General features: G+C 38.2%; 1 protein-coding gene across 1 annotated transcript in view; it reads right to left on the minus strand.

Moving 5' to 3' along the window:
• Positions 1 to 5,933: 5,933 nt before the first annotated feature.
• The window catches only part of IL17REL (interleukin 17 receptor E like), a 41,082-nt gene continuing 31,514 nt past the window's right edge, over positions 5,934 to 15,501 (minus strand). The window contains exons 11-17 of the mRNA XM_062491015.1: positions 14,451 to 14,498; positions 13,645 to 13,702; positions 13,167 to 13,312; positions 10,594 to 10,653; positions 9,501 to 9,558; positions 6,892 to 6,946; positions 5,934 to 5,961 (exon numbers count right to left, since the gene is read on the minus strand). Coding sequence (XP_062346999.1) covers positions 5,934 to 5,961; positions 6,892 to 6,946; positions 9,501 to 9,558; positions 10,594 to 10,653; positions 13,167 to 13,312; positions 13,645 to 13,702; positions 14,451 to 14,498 — 453 coding nt within the window. The remainder of the gene's footprint in view (positions 5,962 to 6,891; positions 6,947 to 9,500; positions 9,559 to 10,593; positions 10,654 to 13,166; positions 13,313 to 13,644; positions 13,703 to 14,450; positions 14,499 to 15,501) is intronic.

The raw sequence follows: 15,501 nt of genomic DNA on the forward strand, positions 1-15,501 counted from the left end.
AAGAGCTAGAAGTGGGCCTCTAGAAAGAAACTTGATGGTCACAAAACACTGCAGAAGTGGGCTGCCTGGAAATGTGGCAAAGGATTTGAGTCAGGTTTGATATTTATGACAGTTTTCCAGTCATCATTAACGCACGGCCTCAGCTTGAATTTCTGAAGGAGGGGACCCCGAACGAGGTAGCTCATTTGGCTCAGCTCAGTCTCATACCTTAAGTAAGCCAAGACAAAAAGCATGAATTTGGGAAACGCATCTCAAGTAACACTACAGAACATATATCCAAAGAAAAAGGCTGGCATTTTGTATATATAATAAAATGAGGATAGATTCCAGATTGCTGTCTGTGCTCTGACTTGGCCAGAGCAAGTTGTCCTCAGTCTGGAAATGACATTAATGCTGATAAATCATCTATCCTGACTTCCAGTACATCTTTTCAGATTAGCCACATTCACACAGAAATGCAGTTAAGTGACTTCCTACTCAGCTACACACACAGCCATCTTAGAACAAAGACAGAAAATACTTGTTCAGTCTAGAAACTTTCAGACAATCATGGTTCATTAGTGTAAACTGGATAGGGCACAGATAAGGAACTGGGCAGACAAAGGAACACATCAAGGGAACAAGCAGAACATTCAAGGGTTATTATGATATTGGTATCTGCAGACATACAGAGAACCATGCCTTTCCAGAATGAATTGGCAACAGTCCCATGTGAAGCCTCTGAGCTGGCCAGGGTCTTGCAGAAAAATATCAGTGGGTGAAAACTACAAACGTAGAAAGATTCTGGATTTCACAAGGAATGTGAACAGAAAACAGAAGAGAAAGAGCCACCTGAAAGGAAGCTGGCTGCCACAAAATCCAGTGCTGTAAGATTCATTATAATATTAAGTAAGGAAAGAAAGTGAAAATTTACTTCTAAAAAATAAAGGGAAACTGATGTAATGGAAAAGAAAGGAAAAAAAGAAAAAGCACTGTAAAGTTTCATTAGTTTTAAGTGGGGAAAATGGTCATGAAGGAATTATCAAGGGTGTGTGGCTGTTGTGCACCTTGGTGTTTCTCCACTTGTTTGAACCACCTTTGCTTTCTTTCACCACCAGCAGGATGGTTATTACTGAAGAAAGGAATAAAAATGACAGGCTGTTTCCACAGGCTGTTGTAAGTTGACTTGTTGAAGATCCAACAAACTGTGAAGCCCCATGGGTAAGAGGCCCATGGACTCACTGCAGAGGACTCCCTGTTATACAGGGAGGTTCTGGGGTCAGTTTGCCTCCAAATCATCCTGGTGTTGTGCCCCATGAAGAAGAGGACCAGATAGTGTATAACAGGGATTAAGGTGAGAAGCAACCAGGTAAGGAAAATGTATTTTTGGGTGCACATCTGTGGTTGCTCTCCACTCATTTTCCCATTTCACCTGGAGGTTCTGAGTAAGGAGTAGCTGTGAGTCAGGAATGTGAACCACACCCAGGCTGGACAGCTTCACTTCCCCCTTCCCTCTCCTGCTTCAGTCTTTGTGTCCTCCAGTCCATCTCCCTAGCCCCACGTCCAGTCACCCCTGCCTCGATTTCTGCATGTCTGAATCATTCTTCATCCTTTATGGGCTTTCTTCTGCAGGTTCCATTTCTTCTGCAGCATTTCCTTCTGAGTGCATCTCCCTACCTGTGCCCATAGATGACTCTAAGTACATTCTCCCCATCTTTAATCTAGTCATCCTTTCTCTGGGCATTCTTTTTGCTTTTCATCCTTTCTACTTCCAAAAACATCTTTTCAGGGAACCTCTCATGACAAAACTGTTCATCAAGCAGAAATCCAGCTTCTGAATGCATATTAATAGCAATGTAAGCAAAGCTTAGAAATCTCTGCAGTATGTGGTCAGACACTAGAACCTGTGAAATATATGGGAGTAGTGGCTATCAACTCAAAGACAAGAGTTTTTTTATTCTATTGGCTATGATATGAAAAGGTCAGCACTCGTGGAGACAGCAATGGGGAGCTCAATCCTATCCCCAGCTGGTTTTGAGAACTGACTTTTAGAAGTTCAAATGGGAACTTATATAGCTTTAAAAGAGGATGGTTTAGGTGTAATTCTTTAGAATGTAGTCAATGACAGAAAATATATCTGACAAATGTAATGTATTAAAAAAAGCCTATAGAAATTATCATTTGTTTCTCAGTAGATAAAATATCCTGATTTTACTGTATCAGCTCTTCTAGAGTGCATGTAAATCAAATGCCAGAACTGCCATGTTCATTTAGTTCACATTTTTAAAAAATGGCACTTAGTGCCACATGAAAGGGCTTATTCCTGCAAAATATGGGTCAGTGATACTGGCAGTGGCTTGAAATGGTAGAAAACCAGCAGGGGGATGGGAGGAATAGCTCCCATCATTGCTACTGGACTTGTTCACTGAACACAGCAGCCTTACATGTTTGCACTAAATGGCTGTCTGGATAAGAAGGAGAATTTTTTTTTTCTTAATCCAGGAAAGATATTTCTGTGTACAATAAAGAAACTTACAGGGGATAGGAGATATAAGATAAAGTCACCATTTTTTGGGCCAGCTGTTACAGGATATGAGTAAGGGAAACTTTTCACACTAAATTGAAGCAAGTACATTTCCTTCTGTTTGTTAAGCACAGGTGTGTTAGACTTCATGTTGAAGTCTGTTGTTAGGTATGACAATTCAGTCAGTTTGCCAGCTAAGAACCTAATGAGCAGAACTGTTTGCACTCCCCTAGAGCTGGGCTGCTTCCCTTCTGTGGCTTACATTTTGTAGTGCCTGATTTTGAAGTCCGGGAAGTGAAATCAGCAGTAAAATAACCCTACGAAAGTAGTTATAATTTCTCTTCCCATTTATTTCCTTGAAGTAATTTATCAGAAGTCCAAAAAAGAGACAGGTCAGGAACACAGCCTGCAGAGCAGGACTAGTTCTGCTGTGGCTGCTGTTACAGCTTAGGGAATACACAGCCACTCTAATGAGGGATGTGGCAATTCAAGCACGACTCTCAACTGTACCTTGCTGATATCAAGGAAATATATGCATTACAGCAAATAAAGAATACTGCAGCAGCACCAGGCTGGTTTCCCACACCAGACCACATGTCAGCATAGCAAGAAACTAAGTTCCCAAGTAAGTGGAACAAAATTTCTTTAATTTATGTGTTAACTTCAAATGTTAGTTTCAGGTTGGTGCAATGCCCTAGACATAACAGAAAGTCTTAGAAAGGTTACTAAAAAGCATCTTATCAGTGTTTTTGCTATATCTCAATGATATGTGATACATGCTGAGATCTCAGAAGAAGAGGGACATTGATGCTCTGATAATAGTAAGAATGCAGATATTAAATAAAAAATATACAAGTAGATTATCTCAAGATAGGGTGTTTGTACTGGGCCCACAATAAGCAAGAAAGGAATTTCCTTCTACAAAGGGATGGAGTGTCTAGACAATTAGCCAAGTCTATAAGTAACACATAGGGGATTTTTGCATTTGACTATTGCTACAATGGGTTTACTTGGGCATTAGTCAATATTGCAAAATTGTTGCACATTTTGGGTGAGAGAAAGAAAACATCTCAGTGGTCAACAGAGTGTGATGAATACTTCTAGGGTTAGGAAAGATTTTAGTACTACCTTCTTTCAGGACTGACGTACCAGTGTTTAAAATGTCTTGTGGAAAAATGTACACACCTTTACTTTTGCAGTTATGAAGTCACTGCAAAGAAGAGAAGAGGCTGTTAACTTCTCTAGAAAATACCTTACCTGAGTGGAACGTCTTCCAAAGTGTTGCATGTATACGGTGGTCCAGCCACCATCTGGGAGAGTAGGAAAGCTCCCGGGGGAGCAGGAATTTTGTAATTAAAGGAGAAAATGTTTGCCTGAAGCAGAGTATTAGAAAAGGACTCATACAGATCTGCTTGGGAGTCAGTCAGAATAGCTACCACGAATTTTCTTACTACACAAATGTAAACGGGCAGACCTGAGCCAAAGTACAGAAATACTATTTAGGATTATTTGCAAACATTTGCCATAAGCAGGAATGCTGTAATGGAAAGCATTTTGGTCAAGTTGCCTAGACTCCTTTTAAAATAAGTATCCAAGGATAAAATATAAATGTGACATGCCTGGAAACTTCCTATCTCTCCACGGTGGCCATCATGGGAAGCTTAGATTACTATCTTTGGATGAAGACTTTACTTCCAGTTTAAGTGACATCTGCTATGTTCACCATCGAAATTTTCCTGTAAATCAGGACCATGCTTGGTTATATCCCCTTTGATATTTTCAGCACTGCAGCCAACAAGAGATAATATACAACAAGGGAGTCAGCATCTATTCAGCTGAAACAGGACTTTCTCATTGAAAGCATAGAGCTTAGTACAGCTGTTGTTGTTTCAGGATCTCAGATGAGCTTATCATTGGAGGTGGTGTTTTGCTTTAGCCTTAGATATATCTGTGTCATTTTAATTCATTTTCAGTCTGAGGACATATTCATAAAGTTGATCTTAAGACATCAAGGCAATAAAAATTACTCTGTACAAATCAACCTTTCCTGTAGAGAAGACTTTTCCACTGGAAGGAAGTGAATAGAGTAGTGTAATGCTCTCTCAGCTGGATGGCTGCATGTCTTGTTTCTGGCTGCAGCCTGAAAGGTATTAAAGGAAAAGCAGGTGTGTCTGGACAGGTCAGAGCTTCAACTTCACAAAGAAAGTAACTAAGTGCTTTAGGAATGCTGCCCTGCCACCTCTGCTTTTGGAGCTGCAGCACTGCTAGGAATGAGAATAGATCTAATAGATCAGATTATTCAGCCTAAACAATAAAGCTTTTATATCAAAGGAGTCAAGCAGAACTTGACCTCCCCAGGGCACCTAAAAGTTTCCTGTGTTTCAATGCAGTGGATATGTCTCTTATACCATACTCTGTAAGTTTGTCAATGAATGTCATGAAAGAAAACAAAACAAATTTTAAAACCCCATACATTCATATGGAAAATATTTTTTTATTGATCAACTTCTTGTTCCAGACTCTTACTTCTCACCCATATTCCTGATCTCACATGATCAGTTCCACATGGTTTCAGGATATGCTATTAATCATCTTTTATTTGACTTTATTCCAATGTTGCACAACAGGAAGGATGTTTGACAGGACTATTCAGTGAAATAAAGGCCAAATATTTGATAATCAGTACAGTGTGTAATACTATCCCAAACAATTGCGTACAAATACTGAGATAATGAGGAAAAATGTTTCCATTATTTCCATTAATCTGTTTCCTTCTAGACCAGATTTCCACAAGACAGTTTTAAATAGCTATCAAACCAAAGACATGTACCACCTCAGACAACTAGGAAAATTATCTCCAAGGCAAACACAAATGCAAACACAGAAAGCAGTTGTTAGATATACTTAAAGAACATGGTCTGTCAGGGTGAGATCATCAGAATGGCAAGAGAAAATCAAGATGGGAAATTGCAAAGAATAATGTCTCCAAGCTGAGAAAACTTCCTCCATTCTTCATTCCTCTAAAAACTATTGCTTTTGGTTTAAAAATGAAGGTTACAAACAAGAAAATCTGATATACTTGTTCTATAGGTACACAAAGTACTATGAAAGTACTCAGAGCATGTTTTGTATAAAATACTACTTTAGATGGGAAATGTGGACCTGATTTTCTAATCAGGTGATTTTCTAATCAGGTGATTTTCTAAGTGATTTAAGACTCCTTTTTTTTTTTTTTTAAATACTGGGAAATAAGGAATCATAAACTGAATTTGTCAGAGTAGGCTCAACTTGCTAAATTCTTCACTCATGAGAATAATCTCATAGGAATTAGAAACTACAATCATGAGAGATGAGCAGTTAGACAAGGTTTACAAGTTGCATCAAAATACAATATTGAGAAGATACTGAGGACCTTGAAAACATGTTAAATTCAATGCAGGGACTGCACACTCTTCATCCTAGGAGAAAAACAGAAGAGGAAAGAAGATAGTTGTGAGGTTATTTTATCCAAAGTGAAAAAGTTCATTGCATTCATATATAGTTGGTGTAAAATAACAAATCTAGCCATTTTTCTACAGCTTGTGTACTTGACTGTCACAGTTCGAACAGTGTTTATGTGAACACATAAAGAAAACCAAGATACTTTATTCTGAATGGTGTCTTCTGACAAGGGAAAAGCCAAAGATTGACTCAAAGCAAGGATGGTAGCCCCTTCTCAACCATATGATTTGCAGAGCTTTTGCAGGGCTGCATCTTTTCCCTATCTTCGAACAAGGCTTTTTCAGACCACCTCTATTTTCTCTGGAATTTTAGGTAGCTCCCAGTCTTCTAGGTTGGCTCTGAAAGGTATCCTTAAAGGAAGAGGATGTTTAAGGAGTCAGGGTCTACCAAATTATACCTTCATGGGCTGCATTATTTACTGATTTGTCTATAGCCTAGGACAGGTGTTTCATAAAGGACTGTGGCAAAAAAGAGCAGCACTGGAACAACTGAGCAGATGTCTAATCTGTGAGAGCACAGAGGGATCTCATCTGCATGCAAACATCAGTGAGAAAGCAGAGGACAGGTGCTAATAATGTGAATATCATGCACAACACATATGAGATTGTTTCAGAACTCTTGAAGGTTGTGTTGTTACTTTACAAACTTCTCACTCCCCCTGGTTATTTGCCTCCCTTTCTCTTCCCTTTGGCAGAAAGCAAGGGAAGAAAGAGCACAGAAGCAAGCAATGTCTTAAGTGGGAGAGTTAACCTGATATTCCTTCTAGCTATATGCAAAATTCACTCAGATATTCCTTCTGTGCCTGTAGCAAGGCCAATGATATGGTTTCAGGATTAAAAACTCCATCCATTCCCACAGATGTTTTAAACTTAACATTAGATGGATACCTGTGTGTCATGGCCTTTAGTGGGCTTCCATCACTGTGTGACTGACCATGAAAACCTGAGGGAAGAAGTTCAAATATAGGTTGCCATTTTGTTTGCGTTATGATTCACATATTTATTCTCAGAGTAACTGATATGTGTTATTGTTTCATAAAAAATACATAAGTTTCTTATTTTATAGGTGAAATAATATCTCAAAATGCTTGGCTTTATTAAATAGAATCCAGAAAAGTGCTCAAAGGAAATAGAAAATTTAAAAGGAACACAAAGTTTTGCCTCCAAGTCAATGCTATTAAATGCAAATTCTGAAAAAACCACCACATTATTTTCCCATTTCCATTCTTCGTAGAGTAAACAAGACCAAGCCATTGTAATTCCCAAAGCACAGCTACTTATAGGAAAATGCAATCCATTGTAGAATAATAAATTCTGCATGCCAGAATGCTCTTCTTGAAGCCTGGGTAAAGAGCAGCCCTCTTGATGGTTAGACATAGTGACTTTTTTATAACAGATATTGTTCTGATTGGAATTTTGTATTAAATAACATCACAAGTCTTCTGGACATACTGACAGTGCTTGGTATCTTTAACAGTAACAACATGAACATTTCTATTTTACAAAAATGTACACAGTAGTTATTTTCACTCTTTCACTATGCCATTACAAGATTATTTGCCATTTGCTTTGACATTTGTATAAATCATATTGTCACAGATTACAGACAAATCTCAAGGTTAATATTGTCTCCACCTTTACATGGAGGGGTTTTCTTAACATCTTAGGCCCAAACACAATAGCATCCCAGTGTAAAAATTATCACCCTCAGTGACTCTTTTGAGAAACTTCCACCATATCCTGCTTTTAAAAGGCTAGTGTTTAAGAAATACCTTTATTATAGAAAATAGACATTTAAGAATACAAAAGTCCTTAGTAGTTTTGCTGTTAAGGATACATTAAAAACCTTACACCTGAGAAGCAGCTGGTGGCTTCCAATGAGTCATTAAGAACACTGGAGTTATTGCAGAGAGAGACAGAGCAACCCAGTTCAGTGTCCTACCTCTGACACTGACTTGTACCATCTTCCTTACAGGGAGGTTTTGGGAACACTGGTCCACAGATAGAGATGGATTTATCTATGTAGATACCAACTAATGTAGATCACATTATCCCGAAATCATAAATCATGTCAGAATCCATGAAGCATGAGGTTAATGTACAAAAAACACAGTGATCACACATTAAAGTTCTGATATTCTTGATAAGTACTACACATTTTCTCCTTTTTTTCCTCCTGAATCTCCACAAACTCTTAATCAGAAAAAAAAAAACAAACAAAAGAAAACAAAAACAAAAACACCAACCACACAAAAACATTTGAACAAAAACCAAACCAAACAAAAAAACTTGTGACAAAAAGTTCAGTATCTAAATTAAATATCGTGCCCAAAAGGTTCTTTAGTCAGCTTTTGATATTCTGCTATTTTTATTTACTACACAGATATATTCTCTCCTACCATGAGGTGCACAGAAATTCCAAGGCTCCCATCTCTAGAGCTTTTAAATATTTCACATGCTTTTGTCATACTCTGTATTTGTTAAACGGAATATAAGAAAAACAAAAATGCATCCATACTGTGTGAACCACAACACTCTAATTATTTAGTTTATTCATCTTGAGCGGGCTTGTTACAAGTTTTTCAGTGGAGAAGAAACCTGAACTGGCATTATACAAACGATTACACAGGGAACTACATTCAGACTACATACTCAAGCTCCCTTCTTTTTATTATCAGACTTCCAAATCTAAAGCTGTAGTTAACTGACAGGTGTTTTTAGACAGCAGGGAAAATCTGTCGCAGGACTTACTATATTTGCAGTGAACTAGAAGGGGATGTCGGTTGATTCACTGGTTGTGTGAGTTTGGGGAAGTATTTCTGGCAATGCTCAGATTGAGGCTTCTCTCAGCATGATTTCTTTTAGACTTTTTAGTTCCAAATTAATAAATCCACTCCTGTACTGTTCACCACAAACCACACAGCCTAAGTTTGCTCTGAACTCACTAACTTCTACAACACCTTAGTTTCGGGGTTTAGAGATTTTAGAATATTATGACTCCATAGTGTATCTGAGTGTACCTCAAATCATAATAATAACAACAATATCCAGAAGCAAACTTCTGCTTGTGGGGAAGTGGGAGGAAATGCTGCTGTCCCATTTGCAGAGCTGGGGAAATGACAGCAGGGCTGTGCTGCAATCACTGCAATGGCAGCAGTGTGCACTTCTTGCCAAGGTGTGTTTTTAACTAGTTTCTCATGTACTGACAGCAAGGTAAATATAGGTGTGACACACAGAACCTGGCACAGGGTGGAAAATTCACCCAGGAAACAGAGGCAGCAGCCAGCCACACAAGTTGCCCTTGCAGAGCTAATTAAAGTAGCTCATGAGGTATCTGAGTCCATTGTCTATAAAGGAATTTGAGCATATCTAGCTCTCATGCACACATCTACATTCAGTCAGGTGAATCCCACCTCAGTTTCCCAGAGAAAACACACTTCACCTGAAATGTTCTATACAATCGAGAGCCAATGCTTCTTTTGTTAACGTGTACTTACCACAGTAGGTATCACAGATCTGCAGTGGAACTGAATAATCTACATCTGTTCTCCAGCCCTTTTAAAAGAAAGAATTGAGGCTTATTCCCCTTTTCAGCAGAACTGTTTCTAAGCACTTGTGTTGACAAAACGAGATTGCTTTATTAGTCCAACTGACTGCATTTTAAATCTGTTTTTAAATAAACACATGGAGATTACTGGTCTAGTGTATATTAGTGAGTTGCAGTCACTTTTAGGTCTCTAAATGATTGAGCTAATCATAATTTTTTTTTGTTACTGTTGTCTGACAGATAATGTCTTATTTACAAAAGAAATATTTTATGCAGGAACTTATCAGTCTCGTCACCAAATTTAATTTCTCTGTTGGGAAAGAACTACTACTCTCATTACTCAGAAGGCTCTTGCCAATGTCACTCTCATCTTGCCTCTTTCTTCCCAGCAGCAGAAAGTGAAGCTGAGAAGGGCCTTCCAGGGCAGCTACTGGAGCCTCAGAGCTCCACTCTCACTTTCATTTCTCTCAGGGTCTGCTGAGAAAATTAACTCCAGAGAGGAATAAGCCTAACAGCTTCATGCTCGTTTTCTAAGAATAAAATTTCTTCATAAACTTCACCTATGGAGATAGTGTGCAAAATGTCAGAAATAATTTGTTTGGTTCTACTTTGCTGAGTGCTAATTCTAGGACACCATTCACTTGCTGTGCTGTTTACTGTATGCCTCACCTTTTCTAGTCAATGTCAATTTTTGAAAATTCATCTATTATTTACTTGGATCTTTTGATATCTTGGAACTTTTTTTTATGAAGGAAGATATAAAGACAGAATTAGCAATATCCCGATGATATCCTTTTATCTGCCACTGACAAAGGAGCAAGATCATGGAGAGCAATTTCTCAGTTAATTAATGTCACCTTAAAGAGAGGTGGTGGCAGCATACCAAGATATAAATAATGCTCTTTGCCAAATTGATTTGCACAGTAAACAGATTTAGCTGGGAGGAGAAAGCAGTGAAAGTACCTGCTGGTTTGCTTGGTTTTTCAACGATTTGTTGATTAGGTTTTTTTGCATGGGGCACCTGGCAAAAGCAAGACACATACCTGAATGCAAATTGTGGACCCACACATTTCCCGTGACACAGCAATTGAAACAGAATCTCCCTAATGAATAAAAAAAAAGAAGTTGAAAATCACTATTTTCCATACCCTGGAACAATGAAAACATACTGTGTCTTTCAAGCTCTTTGCTTTGTTTCCAATAATGCTACAGGTTCTACTGTGTTAGAAAATTAATGGAAGGTTATTTATTTTCAGAGATAACCCCAGATCTCAAGGACCATAAGCAGCTGGTGTAGTTTTGCCAAGCACAGTGCAGCAGCACAGGAAGAGGGCCAATGTTACTGCATTTTATGGAGCATCATAAGGAAGACACTCTCCCCCCACTGTTTGCTTCCTCCCACCATCTTCATTTCTTTTCCCTGGTGTATGAGCGGAAGGAGTGACCCTGTCTTTACAGTTCTTCTGGACTTCCCATCCCATTGTATGCAGAAGAACAAGCTGAGCCTCAGGGTAAAATTGTCCTAAATGACTGGCTTGACATTTAATATTTGATTGATTATGGTTTGTCCTCAAAATAATGTTTGTTACTCCACCAATAGCTCTGAATCCCACACCACTCTCTTCAGCGTGGCAAACTCCTAATTAGGTGAATATATTTTTTTTCAAGCACAACTGAAGATAAATTAGTAGTTAGAGGATCAACATTGGTTTCTGGGAACACAGAGCTAGGTCTTGATGAGAACTTTGTCTATACTCTCATGGTGTTGAGACAGGAATTTATGTAATTTATGCGGGGTCTCCATTCTGCCACAGTAGCAGAGGACATAACAACTTTGTACCACAGGGAAGAAAACAGCATTTTGAAATGCATCAGTGGCTTCATGAAACACACACTTCAATATCTAGCTGCGATTTATTGGTGCTCCACTATCACCCCTTTCACTTAGCAATTCAGACAGGGAAACCTTTAAAACCAGAAAGTATAAACTCCACAGATTTCACATGAGACAGACCAGTTGAAGGGAAGTGCTACTGAATATTCCCTAAGTGTTGACAACTCCTCTGCTGTACAGATCTCCATCTCTGCCAGTAATACAGCATTTTCCAGACAGCTTTTCCTATTAGGACAGGCTCTTGATATTACCACCAATGCCTGCCCTCTGTGGTCTGTGTTAATTAGGATAGCTGTTTTTCCCAGGCCTTTCCCCATGATTATTCAGCTCTGGGATCTCCCAGAGGAACAAGTTATGCATGTCCTCAGACTGAGCTGGGTTGGAAAATACTGCTTTTAACAGCTGTTCTGTTACATTCAGCACCAGAGGTGCAGTAACTATCCAAAGTGATTCCTTAGGAAACAAATTCAGCATTCAGGGTCCAGCCCATTGTGTTTAAGAAATCCTTTTTCATAACTGCCTGATCATCAGTGAAGCCCTGTATGTGCGCCCTTCTCACTTGTGAAGAATCACAGGCACCTGAAAAAGGCACAGTTGCATTGTGTCCCTGCATAGTGGCAAATAATTACAGCTGGAATATACCTTAAAGAGAGGACAGATGTGGGATCTATGCTTGTGTGTTCTAAAGCACATCACCTACAGCAGAGTGAAGTCAACAGGCATAGCCAGGAGTAACAATTCAAATCACAATATCTAGCTTTCTCAAATTTCTCAAAATTCTTCATATGTCATCCTCAGGTACCTGGTCAGGGAGGCAGACAGCAGGAGCACATATTTAGCAGTGGACATGAAATTACTGAGGAGCTGGCTGCTGACCCAGATGGTTGTCTTTCATCATGGTGGTCTTAGGAGCTATTAGGATCTATCCTGCGAATATTCTTCTCTTTGAAAAATAATGCTGTGGCCACTCTTGTGCTCTTTGACATCACTTTCCAGATGTGTCAGTAGATCAGTATGATCAGTAGATCACAGTTTGGGTCAAAAAGGTAACTGATAGGCAGGGTTAAAGGGCAAACCACAGTACTGCACTGAAAATGTGTAGACTAAGTTGCAAGAATGAGGCTCTTATGGCTAGCTGCTGCCTGAAACTAAAATCTCACCCTCCCATAATCTTTTCACACTTTGTCTCCACTTTGCTGGAAGAAGCAGTTGTGTAGACACACAATCAGCTGGCTCAAAAAGGTAATTTGGCTGAAAACTAATCCTTTTTGTGTGTTGAGTTTGTATTGGCAGCTGTGACATTTAGAGGTCATCATGGATTGATGCCTCAAGTCTTACATTTCATGATGTGTGATTTGCCAGGTCAGCTATATGAGTGACCCATATATCAAATATTAAGAGTAACATTTGTTATATACATAATACAAATACCACACTACAAAAATGACATTAGAAGAATATTAAGGTTCCATTCAATAGTCACATCCTTTGATGTAACTCGTTTAACTTCAGGATCTTTATTTATTTCTTGTTTCAGTGTGAGATCAGATTTAGAACTACATGCTTTTAAAATGTTCCAGGAATTGTTCCAATATGTAGATGGTTTATTAATGGATTCAAGCTGCAGAACAATATAAATAATAAATGAATAATGGATAATAAATGAATGAAGTTAGGTATGTTTAAAAGTCTTACAATGTTTAAGAAAGAATATATACAAACCACAGAGACTGAATGGTGCATCCCAAGAGATTCACACGAAGCCATCTGCGTCCTGTTACACACAAGCACTGAGAACCGTGCCTTGGTTTGGGATGTGAAGAAAACTTGTATGTGTTCTGCAACTGCAGCAGTCCTCATTTTCCAGGCTGATATTAGGGTGAAAATACTTACTTTTAGATATACAAGGACCATACATTATATTCTAAAATTTATGCCTAAAATAAAAGCTTTTTCTATTTTTATGTGCTATCAAATGATATGCAATTAATTATTTTGATTCCCACAAGTTACTTTTTATACTGATGAACACTAGATCTGCTGAGGATACATAGAAGTAACAAGCTGTAAAATCTCTTTAACTTAGTTTACAATTTACAGTGTTGTGAACACTTCTCACATAAAAGAGACAGTTCATGTCTAGTGATTTAAATATTTTCCACAATCCAATGTTATGCAATTTAAAAAAATATATATTTACCTGGAAATTCTCCATGAGTAAATGGACATTTAATCCAAGATCCTCGTTTGGTCGTAAACTGAAAGCAGAGAAATCTGTTAGGAAAACTGAATTTTCTGTTTCAAACTGCGACAAAATATTCAACTAGTCATGATCAGGGTATTCCTGAAAGTTGCAGAAGATTAAGTCACACCTTTCCTGTTTTATGGTAGCTTCCAGCCCTTGATAAATTAGATTCCCTAATTCTTCAGATACTTATAATCATACATATTTTATGGAAATATCTGGTTCCACCGACTTAAAAGTAATCTAAAACAAAACAATAAAATGCCTGTATTAGCCTTATTTGGCATTTTTTCTCAACTACAATAGTAAGAGATTCTCCATTGAATGTACTCTATTGATAATTTTATTTTCAAATAATTACTATGAAAAACATAATATATTAAGTTTAGCACTTCAGAGTTCTTCAGTGTTTGCATTGAACAAAAACATTTTTTTCCTGCTTTTCTTAAACAGAAAAAAGGAAAGGAACAATCTGATGTATCCTATCTATCACTGCTGTTGCACTTCAAAACAATCACCTTCTAATCTAATCCTCCACTTTTCCTTCCTTCCTTCCTTCCTTCCTTCCTTCCTTCCTTCCTTCCTTCCTTCCTTCCTTCCTTCCTTCCTTCCTTCCTTCCTTCCTTCCTTCCTTCCTTCCTTCCCAGTTCCCATTCATCAGAGCTATGAAACAAAATATTGCTCATCAAGAACATCAGTAGCTCATTTCTTTTAGAGACAGAAGGGCAGTTAATATGTGTTTTACAAAGAAATTCCTTTACCTTCATGCAAAGTCTTGGGTGAGTGTCCACACGAGAATATTTAACCTGCTGGAAGACAGAGCATTCACCACCAGCTAGTTTTATTAACTAGTTGCACAAAATGAACTACTGAAATTTTTCATGGTTTGATTACTGAGAAGGAAACTGGCTTGTTCACTTCATAAACATCCCACAAAATTAATCACATAAAATGGTTAGAAACAGCTGCTGCTTTGGATTACTGAATAGTCTGTGTCTTTTTATCTGCAATGCATGCATGCATGTTGCGTTTTTTATGGTCAGCCTGACCCATTTGAGCTAAATTAATTGATTTTTTGGTGGCTTGGGCAAAATTCTGATTACATAGTCATCTTGTATCAACTCCTTATTTGCCACTCATTAGCAACTCAGAAGAACATTTAAACATACATCCAAAAGTATTCCACCATCAGTTGAGAAATCTTTCAATTTTCCATACTCATATTTCAAAACAGTCAAATGTAAGCTGAAGTTTAGAAATCTACTTAAGCAATCCACAAAATGCTGTTTTCTTGATTAATAACTGTTTACGCACCAGAACTGTTTCACCATGAAAAGCCTTGTTTTTTATAAACAATTGCTACACATATAAGTAATCCTACCTAAATAAACCCTGTTGCTCAAGTGACTGAGCACAGTACACAGCTAAACACTTCTTTCCTGTAAGTTCTTTTGAGAACATAACAACAGTGTCCCAGGAGATAGTTCTGTAGGAGTCTACTCAGGTCTGGAGACAGCATTGTCATTGACAGAGAAAGCCCCAGCCTCAGTAAAGAGGAGGGATGCATCTTTTGTGCCTAAGGCAGTGCATGTGCACAGTATCAGAGTGTATGGCCTTGTGTGGATTTACAGGGCCAGCTGACCCTATCTGAGGAATCTGCAGTAGTTTCCAGCATACTACAGTGATGGTTTTCAGGGTTACAGTACAACAAATGGACCAAATTCAAGATCAAACTTGTTAGAATTAATAAGAAAAAAAAGATAATTCATTTTATCCATTAATGTTGATGATCCTTGTGGGTCCCTTTCAGCT

This window comes from Cinclus cinclus, chromosome 4 (genome assembly GCF_963662255.1).
Source record: "Cinclus cinclus chromosome 4, bCinCin1.1, whole genome shotgun sequence".
Lineage (NCBI taxonomy): Eukaryota > Metazoa > Chordata > Aves > Passeriformes > Cinclidae > Cinclus > Cinclus cinclus.